This window comes from Choloepus didactylus, chromosome 25, assembly GCF_015220235.1.
Source record: "Choloepus didactylus isolate mChoDid1 chromosome 25, mChoDid1.pri, whole genome shotgun sequence".
NCBI lineage: Eukaryota > Metazoa > Chordata > Mammalia > Pilosa > Megalonychidae > Choloepus > Choloepus didactylus.
This window is the reverse complement of record NC_051331.1, coordinates 5,917,823-5,937,599: the sequence shown is the minus strand read 5'-3', so window position 1 is coordinate 5,937,599 and position 19,777 is coordinate 5,917,823. Positions and strand designations below refer to the sequence as shown.

Sequence of the window (19,777 nt, the reverse complement as noted above, 5' to 3'; positions counted from 1 at the left end):
TAGGGGTAAACTGAGGCACAGTGGGTGGAGACAGGGGTGCACTTGTTAATAGGTGGGTTGAGACTCATAGTTGCAAGCCACTGCCTGCATCTGATCCCTGGGAGGGGAGCCCGGGGCGTGGTGGGGAGGAGGTGGGGAGGGTGGGGGGTGGCTCAATCCCCACTCCTGTCCAGGGGTCCGTTGGGAACACGAATGGGGCGTACCTAGCGGGCAAGCGCCAGAGTGGCCCTCAAAAAAAAAAAAAAAAAAAAGGAGGGGGATGGAGTTTGAATGAATGATCCGCAGAGTCGGGATTCAAACCCTGGGCGGGTGGTGCCTGCAGAGCCCCAGAAGCCGACACGACCAGGGGTCCTTTATAAAAACTTTATTAGGCAGGGGGTACAAAATCGGAGAGGGGAGGCCGACGGCCCTGGCACTGAATAAATAAATGAGTAAATAAATAAATAGAACAATCACCAGGCCCCCGTGTGCGGCGGGGGTGCGGCGGGCGTCCCCGGGCCGGCGGGGAAGGGGCGCGGGCTCACGCCGCCGTCAGCTGGATGGAGAAGACCTCGTCCCCCGACGGCGCCTCGGCCGCGCTCGCCGCCGCCTCGGGCCCGCCGTCGGGGCCCCCGCCCGCGCCATTGAGGCACACGGCCTCGCCCGAGCTCTCGGCCTCCTGCACGTTGTACTCGCCCTTCTTGCAGGCCGTGGACTGCACGTAGAAGGCCAGGCCGACCCCCGCCGCCAGCAGCGCTGCGCCCCCCGCCGCGCCGCCCACGGCGGCCCACAGCCACGGACCTGCGGGGCAGAGGCCCTCAAGGAGGGTGGCCGGGCACGAGGCTGCCCCCACCCGGGCGGTGAGGACCCCAAGCCCGAGCTGGTCAACTATCCTCATTCCCAAAAGGATGAGGGTTAGGGGGAATCGGGTCAGGATCCCACCACCCCGGAAAGATCCCAGGAGATGCGCGAGGTGGGGGGGGAGGGTATCTAGTTGGGCCCCCCACCCACCGACCCATCCGTTGCTCTTTGTCCCTCTCCAACCTCATTTCCCCACAGCCATACAGCGGAGGGTGAATTGGGTCAAGTCTCCACCAGGCCGAACCCACCCCAAGCTGAGAAGCCCCTCCCCTTGCTCCTCCTTACCTCCAACTCCTCCCCCCCACCAAAGCGCAACCCGCCATCAAAGCCAACCCGGGCCTGGGCGCCCTGACTTTGACCTTGGCTCACTGTGGCCTCATCTGTAGGGCCCCGAGAGGGAGGCAGGGATGGGGTCCGTCCGGGGCCCCAGGGTCCAAGGCATGTCCTCCTCCAGACTCCCCCCACCCACGGCTGCCACTCACCCGCCACGCGCACCGTGATGCGCCGCGCGTGGCGCCCGTGCGCGTTGGTGGCCGCGCACTCGTACTCGCCGCCGTGGCTGCCCAGGGCGCCGGCCACGCTCAGCGTGCTGTTGTTGCTGGACAGGCCGATGTTGGGGGCCCCCGGGGGCGCGCGCCAGCTGATCTGGGCGGGGGGCCACGCCTCGGCGCGGCAGGTCAGCGTGAAGTTCCCGCCGGGCCGCACGCCTCCCGGAGGCGAGGCCGCCAGCTCTGCCACCACCGGCCGGTCTGCGGGGACAGGGGGCCAGAGGGCGCTCGGCGCCTGCTCAGACACTAAACGAGGGTCCCCCTCGGGCCTGCCGATCGCCTCCGCACTGGGGCCACGCCCCTCGGGTGAGGGGGCGGGGCGAAGATCCTGCCCCCTCCCCCGCAAAATCAGGCCTGAAATCCTGCCACCTTCTTCCACCGAATGGGAGAGGGAACCCAGGCCAGTGTCCTTTTCGGGAGTCGGGCTCCCGTACCCTAAAGTTTTCATTCATCCCAGCATGGAACCGGGGGGGGGGTGTGTGCCCCCCTGCACACTTTTCTGGGGTTCAGGTGTCTGGTGTCCCCCACCCGGCTCTGTCCCCACTCACATTCCACGCCCACGGTGACCGTCCGGGCGTCCGTGCCATGCACGTTAGTGGCCACGCAGCGATAGGTGCCCGCGTCGTCTCGGGACACGCGCTGCCGCTCGGGCTCGGGTTCGCCCTCCCGAGAACAGAGCACCCGTGGGGAGGGGCGACCCCGGGCGGCACAGGCCAGCGCCGCCACCTCAGCCCCTTCCAGCCACGTCTGGTGACTCGGGCAGGTGGCCTCATCCATCTCTGGCGGCGCTGCAAAACAGCCAGGGGGAGCGTCGGGGAGGGGCCCCGAGCCCGGGGCACCCCCTGCCCCCCGCCCGCCTGGGCCCCGCTCACACTCCGCGCTCACGGCCACAGTCTTGACCAAGGAGCCGTGGCGGTTGGTGGCGTTGCAGACATAGATACCCGGCGCCAGGTCACTAGGCACGCCGGGGACTCTGGGTCCGGGGTTTGGGGGTGCCAGCGGCAGCAGTACCCCCTCACTGGCGCCCCCGGAGCCCACGCACTCCACCCTTGGCTCTGGCTTGCCGTCGACCTCACAGGAAAACAGCCGCTCTGACCCTTCCACCCACGTCCAATTGCTGGGACAACTCAGCTCCTCAAAACTGGGGCCATCTGCGGGGTGGAGGGTGAGGGGGGCAGGGGCTCAGGCCGGGGGTTGTCCCAACAGACCCCGCCCGGTCCCCGCGCTGCCCCCACTCACATTCCACCGTGACGGCCACATTTTTGGCCACAGAGCCGCGGGCGTTGGTGGCTTCGCAGCGGTAGGTGCCCGCGTGCTCCCGGGCCACGCGCAGCAGCCCCTCGACGGCCCTGCTGTCCCCGAAGCGCGCACAGCTCACCGTGGGGGGCGGGACCCCGTGAGCCACACAACTCAGCGACGCCTCTGTTCCCTCCAGCCATGTAATGCGGTCTGGGCAGCCCACGCTGTCCAGCGCTGGCGCATCTGTGGGGGTGGGAGGGATTGTGAGGTTTGGGGGGTCTTCGCGGCGTCCTAAAGTCCTCTTGCTCCGTCCGGGGGCCGCTACGGAGGGTGGGGCAGGCTTTGCCCTGCAAGAATACCCGGAGCGAAGGGGCGCCACGCGGGTCTAGTCGCGCGCTCTGACTCGGGGCTTCTGAACCCCGAGGGGCGACTTTTCTGATTCTCACAAAACGTGCAGAGGACCCGCCCCCACATCCGGTCTAAGAATTGCTAGCCCGCCTCAAGCGCCCACCTTGCCAAGACTCCACCAAACTCCACGCCCCAGATCCCTATGGACACACCTGCTCTCCTGCCCTCCTCCCTGTTCCGGGAAAATATTCCCCACTTAAAGGCGGAGCGCCTGGGTCTCTTCCCTTCTCCAAAATCTCGCCCAAAGATACACCTTTAGACACGACGCAGACCCTGCTTCTACTCTTCTCTGTAGACCGGCCACCTCCAGACCCTGAGAACCAGACAGAGATGCGCCCTACGCATTCCCGACTCACACTCCACGGTCAGCGTCACGTCCTTGACCGCTTCGCCCTGGTCGTTGGCTGCCGTGCAGCGGTAGGTGCCGGCGAGTGCGCGAGTGACGGGACCCAGCAGGCCCAGCGCCAGCACGGCCCCGCCGTCGGGCCGGGCGCAGTGCACCGAGGGCTCTGGGTTTCCGCGGGCCTCGCAGTTCAGCGTCTGCTCCGGGCCCTCTGGCCACGTCCAGCTCCTGGGACAGTCCGAATCGTCCAGCCTGGGGGCGTCTGCGGGCAGGGAGGAGGGATAGAGAGAGGCTAGACGTGGACTGCAAAGAAAGGCCCTGCCTCCACCGTGCCGCCAGGGACCGGGCGGGTAATCGGAGGGCTCAGGGAGCAGGAGTTCAAGGCCATCTCACAGAGGACGCGCAGCTCCGCGCTTGCGTTCTTGCGCAGGGTCTCCCCGTCCACCTCGAGCGCGGCGTCGCAGAAAAAGCCACGCCGATCGTCGTCCTCGGTGGCGTTTAGGTGAAGCTGGGCGGGCTGCCCCAGAGTCGCGGCTGGAGTCCCGTCCAGTGAGACCAGGACTTGGGCGCCGGCTGCACAGGTCACTGTCACCGCTGTCCCTTCTGGGGCGCTGGGCTCACTCACTGTCAGGAGGGGCGCCGGGAAGCCTGGGGGCAGGGCGTTTCCCTGGAGTTCGCTGATCACGTCCGTCCCGTCGGTCAAGGTCGGTCCCTTATCCTCCCGATCCCTCTGGGCGCTGCAGCCAAACCGAGGGTTCTGCCCCCGCCTCTCGGGCTGCTCTGGCTCTGTCTCCTTCGCGCTCTGCCCCCTGAGGGTGGTCGGGCCAAGTTTCCAGGGGCCCCGCCCCCTTTGCGGCCCTTCCCACTCGGGTGGCTCAGACTCCTCCTTTGCAGCTACTCAGTGCCTGCCCTCCACGTGCCGCGCGAGTTCGGGGCCCTGGCGCGCCGCGCTTCACCCCGCCTTCGTGTTCTGGCCCCACCCCCGAGCCGCGGAGGCCCCGCCCCGTCCCCCTGCTTACTGTAGACGGTCAAGTTCTCCCGCGTCTCGCGGCTCTCCCCTCCCAGGGTCACGTTGCAGAGCAGCTGCCAGGCGCCCTCCTCTTCCACGCGGGCCGTGGCCGTGGCCGTAAGCGCGTCCCCCTCGCGGGTGACCTCGGGATTCAAGCTCTGGTCCCCCAGCGCCAGGGAGACCTGGGTCTCCCAGGCCGGGAACAACCCGTCCAGGGCGCAGCTCACCGGACTTTCGGAGCCCACCTCCAAGAGCCGGGGAGCGGCTAGGCGCGGGGGGTCCGGGGACAGGACTGGGGATCAAAGAACCGAGCTTGAGCCTGTTAATGTGTTGAGCACTCAAGATGTGCGAAGCGCTTTTACATGCACTATCTTGTTTAATCCGCACAATCAGATAATGGAGAAGTGCTGATATTATCATCCTCGGGGCGTGGAGAGGAAAAGAATTCTCAGCTGGTGAGTGTTGGAAGGCAGGACTAGAATTCAGGCCCCCGCCTCTGCACCTCTGACACCCCAGCCACACCCGCCGTGGTCCCCTTCTCCTCCCCACCCCACCCCCCTCACCGAAGGTCCGGAGCTGTCTGGGGGCGGAGCTGTTTTCAAACAGCCCCAGTCCGTGCGGCCGCAGGTCCAGCTCAGCGCGACACGAGAAATTGGCCCCGTGGTCCTCCCTTCGCGCCAGGGCCGTGGCCGTGAGCACCGCGCCCCGCGCTCGGGGCGGCTCCCCGGCGAAGCTGCGGCGGATCAGCTCCTGGACGCCCCGCAGCAGGGTCAGAGTGAGGCTCGCACGGGGCCCCGCGCCGGGGACCCTACAGCTCAGGGTGAAGTTCTCGCCCACGCGTTGCCAGGCGGGCAGCGGCACCAGCTCTACGCGATCCGGCCTCTCTGCAGGGGAACCGCGGCTCTTGGAAACGCCGGGGGCTCAGGGGGACGTCGCGTGGCACCGAGGGGAGCCGGGGCCAGGAGAGGAGGGCGTGGGGATCCGGAGGGAGGGGTCTGAAGGGGAGGATCCGGGGACCCCGGGGGCGGAGCCTGGAAGGGAAGGAACGTGGTGGAGCAGCAGCGTGGCCTCGGAGAGAACTCACGGAAGGTGCGGATGAGCCCACGCGCCTGCAGCGTGCGCCGCGCGCAGCGGAAGAAGCAAACGGGCTGGGTCTCCGGCTCGCGGATGTCCACTAGCTGCCGCGCCAGCCAGCGCAGACCCCTCTGGGTCCCGTTCCGGCGCAGCGACGTCTCCAGGCCGCCGCGCTCCGGCCGGGGGCAGTTGGTGCTGCAATTCAGCCACAGCGAACCCCCGCGCTCCACGAGTGCCACGCGGGGCTGCAGGTCCGCCCAGAAGGGCTCCTGCGCGACCGCTGAGCGGGGAAACGCGGGCTCAGACTGGGGAGTCCCCTCCCGGGATCTTTGCGCCCCTAAGCTGAGTCAGGGATCCCTGGCGAACGTGCAAAGGCCGTAGCCAGGACAGAACCCAGGAACCCCGCGTTCCAGCCCAGGCCTCAAGTTTAGAGATGCCCTCCCAGGGTCCAAACCTCGAGGGTGTCTTTGGGACACGGCAGCGGAGAGCCCCGGTCTCCAAGGCACCGATGGAGTGGCGGAAAAGCATAGGGGAAGGAGGGGGGAGACAAGAGGAAAGATGGAGTTTTCGGTGCACACAGCAACGTTGGGAGCCGGGGACCCCGACTGGGGGAAGGGAACCGAACCGGTTCGTAGGATCCTAGCAGATCACGATGGGGACGGAAGACTGAGATTGGGGCAAGGGCAAAGGAGAGATGAGGCTGGTCAAGCATAAGAGGGAACCCCAAAGCCGGGAGAAGAACATGGAGAGAGGGTGCGGGGCTGGACGCCTGGAAAGGACCGCGGGAACAAGCGATGGACCCGGTTGCCAGGGCTCCGGGTGGAGCTGAGACAGCGCCTCTGAGTCACTGTAGTTGGAGAGGTCGGGTGTTCGCGGACCGCGAGTGGGGAAGATGACAGCTGGTGGAGCGTGGTGCCCAGCAGAGAGCGAGGACGCTCCCCGGGAGGGGTAGGAGGGACGGGGCATCCAGGGCGCGAGGCTAGGTGCGGGAGAACGCCCAAGATCTCGAGGGGAGAGGGGAGAGACCTACCTGGGCGCGCGAGGAGTCAGGGAGCAGGGTCTCGGATTGTGTGTTGGGGGCAGGAGGGGACGGTAGGGGACCCGGCGCTCAAGGAGGAGGCAGAAGCGTGGGAGCGAGGCGCAGCGGAGCCGGGAGGGGCACCTGGCCGCTTCTTAGGTCCGAGAACTCCGATCCGGTTCTGCCCATCCTCGGCCGGGGCCGACTCTTACCTGAGAGGCCGAGGAACCCCAGGCCCAAGGCAGCCCAGAGACCGAGCAGCGCCCGGCGCGGCCCTGGCGAGGGCGCTGGCATCGCCGCCGCGGGGGAAGCGCAGGAGGCGAGGGGAGCGCGAGCGACGAGCTGGGCTGGAGGACGGCGCGGCGGGTGGGGTGTGGGGGAGGCAGAGTTGCGCTCGGGGATTGGTTTAACGTTGGTAACTTGGTTTCCAAGGAGGGGGCGGCGGCAGAGGCGGCGGGGGTTCGGGGAGGGGAAGGGGACTGGCGAGCGTGCGCCCGGCTCCGAGCCTCGGTGACAGGCGAGCTGGCAGGAGCGAGCGACACCCGGGGTCTCCGTGGAGGCCGGCTCGAGCGCCCGGAGCCTTCTGGGGGCGGCCTCTCTCTCTGCCGCGTCACCCCTGACGGCGACTCGGAGGTCGGAGATGCTGGGTCGCCCTTCCGGAAACCCCCCACCCCACCCGCAGCTTGGATGCGACGAGAACGCGCTGAACTCCAAGCCCCGCCCCCATTTTAGCCCCTCCCACCCGCGCCCCTTAGGCGGGGATTGATAACGGGACCGAGAGAGGTTTGGGAGGCGCTGGCTGGGGGGAGGGCGTTTCTAGAAAGGCGTGTAGGACGCCCCCCCCTCACCGATGCACCCCTCGTGACCCAGGGAGCCCCGATGGTTGCAGCCGCACCTCTCGTCTCCCTCACGCTCGGCCCTGGCACGCGACAGAGCGGGGCAGGGACGCGGATGCCAGCGAGCTGGGGACACGTGTGCGTGCGCGCTGCCTTCGCCAGCGTCTAAATTAGGGTCTGCTCGGCTCCGGGTCTGTATTTACCCAGCGTGCGGCGGGCACGTGTATGAGAGCGCGAGCCGCCGGGGAGCGCCCGGGAATCCGCCTTTCGAGCGGCGGGCGGAGCCCTGGAGCGCGCTGGCTCCGCCACACACCCAGAGCGGCCCCCGATTCTGAGCCCACGCGACACTGAGAGATACTTTTGACCCAGCATCCGCGCCCTGAGCTTTGACACCTTCCATGCGCCCACGTGGTCCCGTGACAATCGCGACAGCGCGATGCTTGTCTGTGACACCGCACGTGGACTGTCAGATGACCCTTTTCTGGCTGTCACCACATGGGTACCTCTTCTGTGTAACCGTGTCATTCAATTCATCTACGTGACCTCACCCATTTATGCTCTCATCCCTGGGGGTTAAAGGTGAACTGTGGGGGACAATTCTCACTCCACCCTAGAGCTGCAGGAAAGCCCAGGGTCTAAAGAGGAAGTGGGGCTGGGGAAGGAAACGTAACAACCAATCAGAGCTGCTGCATGATGGCGGCGGAACCAATCAGGAAAAGCCATACCATGAACCCGCTACTCAGGGCCTACCAGGCCCAGGCTATATCTGCCTGCAACGCACTGATAAGGCCTGCAGAAACAGAATTTTTACTACACCGGCTGCGAATGCGGAGGGATTGGGGTTCCCGGCACTGGGCCCGAGTCAGAAGACCTCAGATGCCCTCAGAGACACAAAAACCTTGGAGAAAGTGATTACAGCAGGGCCCGGAAAAGGGACCACTGCCTCAGAGAAGATGCACTACCACAGGAAGTTTAGGCCAAGGAACAGAAGCTGTATAAGCAAGGCTTTATTGATCCAGGCAAATTGCTCCAGGTTCTTTTCCTGCGGCTCAGCTGGCGAGGGCCATCCTCTATACCCGGGACCCCATCGCCGGGTATTTCCACAGGTAGGTGGCCCCCAGGGCGAGAAGGATCCCTACGAGGGCAGCTATGGAGGTGGAGGCCAAGGCTTTGGACGTGGGGCTCACGGCTGGATGCAGGGGGAGGAGAATTAGGAGCGGAGCACCTTGGAAATTCGACGGCCGCGCGTGGAGCTCACGGAGGGTCCGCGAGCCCTCCTGGGCCTTCTCCCCACCCTCTCCCCAAGTCCCCGGGATTACCGGGGTGCCTCACCGAAGGCCCCGAGCGTCTCCGGCGCCGAGGTGCTGCGGACCATCAGACGGTCGAGATTGAGGCGCGCGTGGCACGTCACCGGCTGCCAGAGGTCTCCGGGCCGGGAGCGCATGGCGTACGTCAGCGTCACGTTGGCCAGATCGCGGCGGGTGAAGCGCTCCAGGCTTTCGGAGTAGATGACCCGGCCGCCGAGCCGCAGGGTCACCACCAGGAACCCCACGGGGAACACGTGCGTCACGTGGCAGCGCAGCGTGTACTCGCCGCCCTGGAAGACCGGGGGTTCCAGGATCACGCTGTTCGGCGGTTCTAAGGCAAGAGGGGGCGGCTGAGCAAGGCCCGCGGGCGCCTCCTAGCGCGACTGCCAACCCTCCCCTCCCCTCCCCCCACCCCGCCCGGGGCTCCTGATCCTCACTGTACGCCGTGACCCTGGCCTTGGCCTCGCGCGTCTCTCCCCCGCAGGTGACCAAGCAGCGCACGTCGGAGCTCCAGGCCCTCACGTCGAGCAGCTGGTAGGCCACCCAGCCGGGTCCCCGGAGCGTCCGGCCCTGCCGCAGCTGGGTGTGCAGGCTGGAGCTCGCCGGCAGGGGACAGCTGCTGCTGCAGTTGAGCCACACGGAGTCCCCCGGCGGCACGGCCACCGCCTCGGGGCTGAGGCGCACCCAGAACGCCGCTGAGGTCCCGGAGGGCGTGGGAGGGCTGTCCCCGGGGCCTGGCGTTAGGACCGCTAGCAAAAGCAGCAGGGAGCAGAGCAGCAGAGACCCCATGGCAAAGAGCCCGGGACTGAGGGGCCCCGCGCCAGGGAGCCTCAGCTGGCTCCGGAGATAAGGAGACCCACGGGCAGCCCCACCTCCTCGACTCCACCCAGAGAGGGACAGGCGGCCCCCGAGAGGGACAGCAGCCCTGAAGCACGTACCCCCTCTCTCAGCTCCAAAACCCGGGGTCAACCCCGTGGAACCCTCTGCTCCCATTTCAAACCCGACGTCCACTTGTATTTGGAGAAAGGGAGTCCTTAGTTTTCACTAGAGCCCCAAAAGGTCATTAAAAGCCCAGAATTGGATCCCAGCCTCTGCCTGGGCCTTGAACCAGAAGCTTCCACTTTGGGGGAGGAAATGGGAGGACAAGGCTGCGAGAAATGGCTCCAGCTGGATGTGACACCGCCCCTCAACTCACACAAGGCGCGGGGAGGAGGAAAAAGGCTTTATTGGCACAAGGGAGAAATTTCCAGAGCTGGGGAGGGTCCTCTGAGGCCTTGTCCCCTGTGCCCCACCCACCCACCCCACTGCCTGCTGGGCCTTGATCCACCTGCAGAATTTGTGTTCTTGCACAGTCCTGCTGAGATGCCACAAAGAGCACACGGCAGGGCTCACAACAGTTGGGTGTCACTTCACGGGACTCCCGGGTTTAGCTCTCAAGGAGTGGAGCGGACACCCACTTTCAGGCATGGCCACCGAGTGTCATCATGAGCACCGGTGGGGATGTGGGTGGGTGGGGAGGTGGTTAACAGAGGGCAGCATCAGTGTGGGGGGTACGGGCTTCGGGGAGCATCCCGGTGTGTGCCACACTGCCAATCCAGACAGTGCCTTTGTACCAGATAGAAAAAGGCTCCCCATCTGAGGGAAAGCAGCTTGGCCAGTGGAGTGAGAAACTCCAGCCCTGCCTGGTCTTTTTGCCAGGCACCCTCGCACAGTGCACAACCAGTACAACTGTACCTGGCGGCCCTGAGGGCAGGAACCTTGTTCATCATGCCCACCATTCTAGCCCATGTCAAAGGCACCCAATAAATAGCTGGGGGGAAGGGCAAATGAGTAAGTCCGTTGTACTCGAGAGTAGGGGACGGTCAGCGGACAGCAGCGCCGGAGCTGGTGTCTGTCAGAGGACGTGTGGGGGGTTGTGTTTCGTTGCTGCCTCTTGGTCCTGTGGGCAGGTGGGGACTCCATCCCCGTGGTGGGGAGTGGGTTTCAGTGTTTCCCCATGGGGTGGGTTATGTGTCTCTGATCACCCCGCTGCAAGGGCAATCTGTCTTTGGCATCCTCCGCCATCATTGCTTGCGTCTTGGCTCAGTCCTGCAGCTTCGTGTCACCTGTGAGGCCTGGGTGTGTAGGTCCAATGACACCCAAACTCTGTGTCCTGACTGAGAACACTGTCCCAATCTCTGGCGCCCCCAGGGAGGTAGGTATAGCCGAACCGGCGGGTATCCAGCACTCTGTCCAATGGGGCACCGCTGCCACCGTGGGAGGTGAGGGTGGGGACAAAGACGGTGCCCTGTCCTGGATGGGCTCAGGGTGGTGTTGCTGGACTGTTCTCCTTCATGGGAGTTGCCTCCTGGGCCTTCTGGAGCTTGTATATCCTGATCTTCCGCTGGCGGTTATAGCAATAGGCGGCCGTTCCAAAAGTGCCCAGAACCAGTGCAGTGGCCACCAGAATAATGATGACCAAGTTTCCCTGGTGCTCTGCGGGGAGGGACACAGGTGGGGAGGGATGGTCAGGGCTGAGCGGGGGTCCTGCACACCCCTGTCCCCCCTCCACCTCTGGTCTACACACGGTGGCACTCACGGATCACAGTCACCACCACTTGGCAGGAGACCTCTCCGCGAGGGCTGACAGCATGACACGTGTAGACACCAGCCAGCTCCCGGTTGACGGGCCTCAGCTCTCCGATGGGCAGCGAGGCCCCGTCCCCTTTCCGGTGACATGCCAGCTGGGGGAGTGGGTTCCCCCAGGCCTGGCACCTCAGGATCTGCTGGGAGCCTTCTTGCCACGTCCAGTTTCTCGGGCAGTCCTCCTCGTTTAGACGGGGGCCATCTGGAGAAACAAGGCAAGTTGAGGGTGGGGGTGTGTCGGTGACCAGGCCACCCCTCAATCTGGGACGGGGACCTTGGGATCTAATGGGGGGGCAGGAGAAGCACAGCCCACTGAGCCCCCACTCACACAGAACCTGGAGCCTCCGGGTGTCGTTCTTGCGCAGCAGCTGCCCGGCCACCTCCAGGGCAGCAGAGCAGGAGAAGTCGCGTCCGTTGTCCTCGGCGGTGGCGTTCAGCACCAACTGGGCCCTCCGGGCTGGGGACCCCATCAGAGCCGGGGCGCCGCTCAGCGTCACCAGGGCTGCGGCCTGGGTCTCGCACACCACGCTCACTTCGGTCCCTTCCGAGACCTCTGGCTCGCTCAAAGTCAAGTTTGGCGCCGGGAAGCCTAGGGGCGGGGCATACAGTGAGCCCCGCCCCCTCGGAAGCCCCGCCCCCCTCGGAAGCCCCGCCTGCACCCCGACTTACTGTAGATGGTCAGGTTCTCCCGCTTGTCCCGCCTCTCATCTCCCAAGAACACTGTGCACGTCAGCTGCTGCGTGCCCTCCGCCTCCGGCTCGGCCGTGACATTGGCCGTGGCCGAGAGCGCGTCCTCGGTGCGCCGGATGGTCAAATCCGGCCTCTGGTCTCCTAGAGCCAGATGGACAGAGGCCTCCTCCACCGGGAACAGCCCTTCCAGGGCGCAGCTCACTGTCCTCGATGTGCCCACCTCCAAGATCCGGGGGGCATCGACTTTCGGGGCGGCCATTGGCAGAACTGGGGAGGGGGTGTCCGCGTGAGCAGAGGGGACGGGCGTCTTGCAGCCCTTCCCTAAGGGACATTTTCCCGCCCTGGAACCTCCTCTTCCCGGAAGACTCCGCGGCTTGGGTCACCCCTGTTCCAGGACCTCTCCCCACCCCCTTGGCCAGGTTGGGGTCCCAAGACACCCCATCTCAGCGAACAAGGGTATTTCCCTCCTAGAAGCCTCTGCGATCCCAGGTCACCGCCTTCTCGGGACTCCGGGGTGGGAAGCCCCTTTTCCCCAAAGCCGCCTCACCGAAGGTTCGGAGCTGCCTGGGGGCGGAGGTGTTGCGGAACAGCCCCAGCCCTTGGGGACGCAGGTCCAGCTCCGCGCGGCACGAGAAGTTGGCGCCGTGGTCCTCCCTGCGCGCCAGCACCGTGGCCGTGACCTCGGCGGGCTCCCCGACGGCCGGCTGCCGGCTCAGCTCCTCCTCCCCGCGGAGCAGCGCCACGGACAGGTGTTGCCGGGGCGCGCCGCCCGCCACCACGCAGCGCAGGGTGAGGGTCTCCCCGACGGGCTGCCAGGGGGGCAGGGACACCAGCTCCACGCGCTCCGGGAGCCCTGGGTGGGGAGAGGGGTGGGGGGTGTCGCGTGAGCTGGACGCGCCACCCCCACTCCGGCCGGCAGGGGGCGCTGGGGCGACGGCCGCACCCTCCAGGAGCTCCCCAAACCCCCACCACCCCACCACCACCACCTAAGCCAGACAGGAATGTCGAGGGTTTCGGGGAAACCGGTGAGAGGGTCCTAAGGGTTTGTGAAGGGGACCACGTGATTCTTTAGTCACTGCAGCACTGGCGAGGAAAAATACACCCTTCAAGTCCATCAGGAGGGGTCTGCTCAGGTAAATAGGGTATATGAAAGCAACCAGGTCCAACAGGGCTTGTTAAAAAAAGATCCTTGCACCCCCTTCTCCTCTTCTGGCCTTATTTTGCTCCCTAGCACCTGTCACCTTGGTACATACAAGATAATTTGCTCAGGTAACTTGTTTCCCATCTGTTTCCCCAGAATGTCAGCCCCTGGAGGTGGGGAGTTTTGTCTGGCAAACAGTAGGCACTTAATATTTGCAGAAAGAAGGAGTTGGGGACATGTGCCCCGACAGGACAATTTCTCAGAAACGCACTTTTAAGGGGGGGGGGGAGTTACCGAAAGTCCCTGTGATCAATCCCCTTGCAAGTCAAATGTTAAAAATGTCAAAACAATCCACAGATGCTCAAAACGCGGTACACAGGCTGGGTTGCTCCAGGGCCCATCCTCTGTTCCACATGAGGTCACAGAATTCCCAGTTGGAATTGCCTGTGTAAACCTGTCTTATGAGCGCCAAGATCCCTGAGGCTCCCAGGGAGGGGTCACAAGGGCTCTCGCCCCCTTTATCCCTCCCCAAGATGCCCTGGAATGTTCCTTGACGTCACTGTTAAAACGTCAGGAGCCAGGCCAGCCCAGGTTTGATTCCCAGCTTTGCTGCTTCTTTGCAGCAAAGTAATTTTGCCTCTTTGAGCCTCAGTTTCCTGAGCTGTGAAATGGGGCTATTAGAGGTGTGACTATTATTAATCTCTTCAGGAGGTTGAGAGAGGGACTGTGAGTGGGCACTAGGTCACTCTTCCGGGTGACAAAAATGTTCTAAAATTAGACTGTGGCGATGGTGGTTTAACTCTGTAAAGAAAGTCAAATTCATTGACTTGCTTGCTTAAAATGAGTGAACTTCGAGTCATAGCTCTATTAAGCTGTTAAAAAAAAATAAAAAGGTCAAGAAAGCCCCCCAAATGTCCTGCTCTTATCTCTGCAAACTTGAACTTACAGAGCTTGTAGTCCCTTCAAACCTCAGGCCCGGAAATGGGGGTGGGGGGTGGGGGAAGGGTCTGCTCTGTTATTCTGTCTCCTTCACCCCCAATCTGGGTCCTGTAGATTGCATTCTCCAAATATTTATCTGGGCAAGGCCCCCCCTGGTCACTTACTCTCTGGTCTCCTATAAGTCCAGCTTTCTGCTTTTTAGATCACTGGCCTGCTCTCACACCCTCCATGGCTCCCCATTGCCCCAGATCCTCGGCCTGGCATTCAAGTCCCAGCCTCAAGCCATACCAGGAGGTTTCCCCACTCCCGATCTTTGCCCAGGCTGCCCCCTCTGCGCAGAATGCCTGTCTTTACCAGCTCCTGTACACCCTTCGAGGCTCGGACAGGGGTCACCTCCTCCAGGAAGCACACCTCTAACCTTTCGGGAGCAGGCTCAGCCATCCAGGGAAGCTCCTTCGTCTTTACACCAGTCTCAGGACCCAAACTAGAGCTCCTGGATGACCCCTGTGACCCCAGCCATCTGCTCCATTTCACAGAGGGGGAAACTAAGGCAAAGCCACCCACCCCCCACACAGTTGCTGAAGGAGAAAGACAGCAGAGCTGGGACTCAAACCCAGAGCACTGGGCTTTCAGCCATCAGGCCGAAATGCGGAAGACCCTTCCAGGAGGTTTCCCAGCTCACCACAGGGGTTTTCAGAGGCCACCAGGAATGTTTGGGGACTTCCCTCACCTGGAGGGAGGGGGTTGTCAACAGCCTCTGCTAAAACACTTCTCTGAGGCAGAAGCAAAGCCACAACCACCCAAAAGCTTTGTCTTCCCTGGCAGTGTGACTGGGGAATGTCTGTTCCATATCACCCTTCCAGGAGATCGATCTCACGTGATGGAAAAGGAAATTGAGAAGTTCTGTGTCCCAATCACCCGGCTCTAAAGGGGTCACTCGGGGACTCGAACTCAGGGCAGCTTAATACGAAGGCTTTCTTTCTTTCTTCCCCTTTTTTAAAGTTAATTATTGTTCTTTTAACTTTCATTTTTGTTTTAATTTGAATTATATCTTTTTTTTTTTCCTGGCTTTGGAAACTAATTTTCCCAGTTCAAAAAAAAACCCCAAAGCAGAAAAGGGCACACAGAGAAAAGTCACCCCCTCCCCTCTCCCTGCGCCCCCATCCCCACCCCACCACCCTCTCTCTTCACTACCAATATTATCATTTCTTATATTTCCTTTCAGGGCTCTTTTATGCAGAAATTCAGCCTGTGGTCACCCCCCCACCCCAAACTCACCCCATGCCACTCCCTCACCCAGCAAGCAAGATTCCACTCATGCTGGACATACCTTACTTTTAAACTTTACAATATTACTTGGAGCTCGCTCGCTCCCAGCAAATAAGGAGCTCCTTATTTTACACTGTTGCATACTATTCCATTGCATGGCCAGACCACAGTTTATTTTCCCGGCCTCCCTGCATTTGAGGGGTTTGCAAACTACTCTTGCCCTTGCAAACAAATCTGCAGCCAATGACCCCGGCCTCCCACCCATTCCCTCGTGGACAGGGACACTTATATTCCCCAGAGTGGGGTTTCTGCGTCAAAGTACATATGCATGTGTCGTTTTGAGAAGTGACACCAAATCCCCTGCCCTGGCGTTGTACTGATTTATGTTCCCACCAGCCACGTCTCTGTGTCAGCCTCTCTGTCCCCCTTGCCAACAGAGCTATCACAAATTTTTTGATTGTCGTCAATAAGCAATAATTTGCATCTTCTTTTTAAGAGTGAGCTATAGGGACTTGTCATGCACTGAAAGAGTGAAGCATGTTATTTTTGTTAAAAAAAGGAGGCACGTGCAACTAGCTGTTCTCGAATGTGGGAGGTGCCGATTCCCTGCCCATGCCCTAACCAAGGAGGTTCAAAGAGGGGGCCCCCGAATGGTGCTGGAACTTTCCGAGGAGGTCCCCACCAGCCCCCCCCAGGTTGCAGGGGCTACCCCTGCCTGCCCTCTCCCACCGGCCACTCACAGTATACGGTGAGGTTGGTGCGAGCCATGCTCTGCACCCTGTTGCAAGTTGAGAAGCAGAAGACGACGCTGTTTTCGTCCACGTCACTCAGTTCAATGACCTTCCAGTTGCTTCCACTGGCTACCTCCCTCTTGGTCAGCGTGGTCTCCAGGCCAAAGGTGGAGGGGCGCTCACAGGCGGCACTGCAGTTAACCAGCACCGAGCCTCCGCGGGGCAGGGTGGCTGCTGAGGGGTGCACTGACGTTTGGGCATTGCCAGGCCCTGGAAAAAAAGGATCGTTTAATTCCGAGGAGGGGGCAGGCATCACGAATCGGATGATCCGACGCGCGTTATTGAGCGCCGACTGTGTGCCCGGTGCAGGCTGGGGGCTCGGGATGCAACTGTGACCCGGACAAAACCCCTTGCCTTTAGTGTGGGAGATGGAAAAGTTCACGAGTGAACGAGGCAATCGATAACCGATATTAGTAAGAACTCGGACAAAAACCAAACAGAGCTCTAGGACGGACGGTGCCTTCAGGACAGGGTGACTTCTCTCCAGAGAGCTGAATTGACAAGAAGGAGCCAGCCACCCGGGGAAACTGGAAGGGACCAAGTGCAAAGGCCCTGGGGCACGGTGGGTGAGGGAGGAGAGACCAGAGGGAAGAAATGAGATGAGGCCGAGCAGGCGGGCAGCGGAGGCCGGGCGGAGGACGTGGCCTTCATTCTGGAAGTGGTGAGAAGCCATGGGACATGGGGTTGGCGCCTGAGCCCCTCCCAAGATGGCAGTGGGGGCAGTTTGCCAGCTGGCTTCCTTGGACAAGAGGTTTCCTTTCTCTGGGCCTCGACATTCCCATCTGTAAGGTGGGAGAGTCTAGCCCCTCCTCCCCTCCCGTGTAAGTAACTCCTAGCACAGGGCAGGCAGCAGTGGCTGCAGGTAAAAAAGTAAGAGGAAGGGGGTCGTTCCCATTAGCTCCCCTCAGACCCTGGAGTCTCTCTGAGCCCTCACCCCCCCAAAGATCCCTGCCTTCACAGGTCTGCTTGTATCTAGCATGGGGTGAGGGTGGGGTGAACAGGGGCTTCAAAAATCCTTGGCGGGGGGTGGGGGTGGTTCTGAGTTCATTCCCACTTCACAGACAGAAAGGGTGAGGCTGGGAGAGGGCTGACTCAGCTAGAAAGCCGTGGAGACCAGAATAGAGTCCCCATTTGAATCTTTTACTTGCCAGAAGGCAGAGTCCAGCCGTGAACCCAGGGGTCAGCCTTCCACTCTTGCTGCCCCAAACGCCCACCACGTGAGACACTTCTCCACCCGCCTTCCCCAGTCCTGAGCTGGGCTGAAGTTGGGGTGGGGTAGTGGGAGCTGGCTGGGTACTTCCTGGCTCCTAGTTCTCAGATTCTGCCCCCTGGGTAGGTCGGTCCTGGAATTCCCCTGAGCAGAAGCAGGCCTTGGACTTCCCCCGGTCAGGGGACAAGGAACAGAATGTGTGCCTGCTGGGGGGCGGGGAGGGGAGGCTGGTCCCTGAGCCTATTCCCTTGGGAGTGAGGTCCCCGCCTCCTCTCCATCAGGATCTGGCAGCCTCCCGGCGTTGGCCGCCATCACGATCCTCATTTTACAATCGGGAGAACTGAGGTTCGGGGAGGCGCACGGGGCTGGATTCGAACTCACGGCTGTTGACTTTCAATCAGAGGTTCCCCCTGTAACCGCCACCGGCCGCCGTACCCGGCCATAGGCCGTGCACACTTTCTCTAAGGGCGATCGGACTTAACCCCTGCGTTCCCGGGGCCCGGCCTCCCACCCGGGAGCGCCCCCACCCCACCTGCCACTCACCTGGGAGCAGAACCCCGAGCAAGGCCAGGAGCGCGGGCAGCGCGGGGCGCACGGCGCCGGGAGCCATAGCTGGCAAAGCAGGGCGCGGAGAGGGCAGCACCGAGGCGCAGGGCTGCAGGGCGCGGACTGGGGCACGGAGGAACGCGTTCGCCCTTTATAGGGCCTGGCGGCGGGGGGTCGGGGGGTGGTGCTGCCTTTCCCGGAAACCTCGCGCCTTCCCCTCCCCAAGCAGGGCTCCGGCATTTCCGGATTGAGAGGGTGCCGGGCCCGCGCGGGGTCGTCCTGCCTCGCTGGCAGCTCGAGGGCCGGAATTTCCGATCTGAAGCAATCGGGGTGGCGGTCGCGACCCCCGCCCCCCAACCCGGCGGGGCCAATCTGTTAAGCGTCCACGCGGAGCTGATAAGCGCTTTATTGCACACAGCGCTTGCAGCCACCCTGGAGAGGAGGGACGGGCTTGGGGTGTCCTGTTTGACAGATGGGTAAACTGAGGCTCCGAGCCGCGAAGGGATTCGAACCCAGGTCTGATCCCTCAGCCCACGCGGGCTTCTTTAACCCAGCGGGGGAGCCCCTCGCCTCGGGTGGGGACCCAGGGACCCTTCCGGGGCGCCCTCCATTCCAAGGGTACCGCCTCCCCCAGAGGCATGTCCCGGGCATGTCAGCCTCCCCGCCTGGTTGACCCCGAGATTTCCCGAGAAACCGTCGAAGCGAGTCCGGGCACTTGGAGGCGCGCGGAGACCACCGCGGACGGGGGTGGGTGGTGTCGTCACGCCCGGGAGTCGGCGCCCCGCAAACCCCTTCCCCATGGGCGCTGCCACCCCCGCGGCTCGCTTCCCCTTTCTGCCTCTGCTGCGGGGGCGACTTTATTACAGTTACCCCGAAAAAAGGAAGGAAACCGCGTGGTCCTGACGCTCCGAACCCCTCCGCTCCCGTGGCAGGCTCCGGAGGGGGGGGGGAAACTGAGGCAGCAGCTCAGATCCGGATTGGGGAGGAGAAAGGGGGGCGCTGCACCCTGGCCTTGTTCTGGGAAACTGAGGCGGTATCTGAACCCCGACGTGAGGCGGGGAAGGGGGCCCTTATATCCCTCCCGTCGGCGTGCAGCTCCGGCCCCCCGAAACCCCGGCGCCCGCACCAATTTTGTGCCAATGTTTGCCCCAAACTGGCTTCATTAGGGAGTGGGGTGGGGGGGCCCAACCTCAGAAGTGGGGAGTCGCTTCCCCCCCCCCCCAGGGTATCCCTTCGGGCCACGGCCTGCGCGTGTGACCCCAAAGATCCGGCATCCACCACGTCGAGACTGGGGACCCTGGGGTCTCCCAGAGCCGGGCAGCGCCGCCCAAGGCTTCCTGTTGTGGGGCGCGTGTGGCGTCGCCGTGGAGACCTCCGCGGGGCCAGGGAGGTCGCGCAGCAGAAGGGGAAGGGAGGGGGACGCGGGGAGGCGCGGGTCCTTCCTCCGGGAGATGCAGCCTGCGAGTCACTCGCCGTCCAGAAACCGCCCGGGCTGTTCCTAAGGAATTTCCACGGGGATCTTTCTGCTCGAGGGGTTGGGGGTGCCGGGTCCCCGCCCCGGAACGGCCTGGCCTGGGCCGAGGCGCGGAGGCTGGGGGGTGCGGGGACGTCCCGGCGCCTCGGAGCGGCTGGGAAAATCCTGCGCCCCGAACCCCAAGTGCGCGCGCAGCGAGCGCCCCCGCGCGGCCCAGGTCCCACTTGCAGCCACCCCAGCGGCGTCCTGCCCTCTCGCCCTCGTCGCCGGTTTTTAATTAAGCGCCTCCTGTATACCTGGCATCCATTCCAGGCGTTTGGGGCCACAGCAGTGAACAGAATAGATAAAACCTCCCGCGGTAGGGCAGGGATCCTCCTAGTGGGGGTTGGCAGATGAGAAACAAAAAATAAAATATACAGTCTTGGGTTGAGATTGGCCCTAAGGGAAGGAAGGGCAGATCTGTACCCTAT

The 19,777-nt window shown here is 63.2% G+C and overlaps 3 protein-coding genes across 6 annotated transcripts; all 3 read right to left on the bottom strand.

Moving 5' to 3' along the window:
• Positions 1-354: 354 nt before the first annotated feature.
• Positions 355-6,902, bottom strand: ICAM5 (intercellular adhesion molecule 5). Of its 4 annotated transcripts, none has more exons than XM_037818612.1 (11): positions 6,692-6,902; positions 5,472-5,741; positions 4,951-5,271; positions 4,398-4,679; positions 3,772-4,026; positions 3,392-3,640; positions 2,628-2,870; positions 2,261-2,539; positions 1,937-2,176; positions 1,323-1,589; positions 355-780 (listed from the first exon to the last, which is right to left on the bottom strand). In XM_037818612.1, exons 1-11 carry the CDS (start codon positions 6,771-6,773, stop codon positions 521-523), a joined length of 2,748 nt encoding a protein of 915 aa, XP_037674540.1. In that variant the 5' UTR covers positions 6,774-6,902; the 3' UTR covers positions 355-520. The 4 variants fall into 4 exon arrangements, with proteins under 4 accessions (XP_037674540.1, XP_037674538.1, XP_037674539.1 ...); XM_037818610.1 differs by having other exon boundaries at positions 5,472-5,656; positions 5,916-6,824; XM_037818613.1 differs by lacking the exon at positions 355-780 and having other exon boundaries at positions 1,380-1,589; positions 2,274-2,539; positions 6,692-6,898.
• A 1,417-nt stretch (positions 6,903-8,319) lies between these two features.
• ICAM4 (intercellular adhesion molecule 4 (Landsteiner-Wiener blood group)) lies at positions 8,320-9,715 on the bottom strand. The gene is made up of 3 exons (XM_037818397.1): positions 9,060-9,715; positions 8,648-8,953; positions 8,320-8,504 (listed from the first exon to the last, which is right to left on the bottom strand). The coding sequence occupies exons 1-3, from the start codon at positions 9,613-9,615 to the stop codon at positions 8,386-8,388; spliced, it is 981 nt and encodes a 326-aa protein (XP_037674325.1). The 5' UTR covers positions 9,616-9,715; the 3' UTR covers positions 8,320-8,385.
• Positions 9,716-9,862: 147 nt separating this feature from the next.
• On the bottom strand, positions 9,863-17,968 carry ICAM1 (intercellular adhesion molecule 1). The gene is made up of 7 exons (XM_037818566.1): positions 17,831-17,968; positions 16,027-16,287; positions 12,485-12,790; positions 11,917-12,204; positions 11,576-11,836; positions 11,201-11,449; positions 9,863-11,097 (listed from the first exon to the last, which is right to left on the bottom strand). The coding sequence occupies exons 1-7, from the start codon at positions 17,895-17,897 to the stop codon at positions 10,925-10,927; spliced, it is 1,605 nt and encodes a 534-aa protein (XP_037674494.1). The 5' UTR covers positions 17,898-17,968; the 3' UTR covers positions 9,863-10,924.
• Between the last annotated feature and the right edge of the window lie 1,809 nt (positions 17,969-19,777).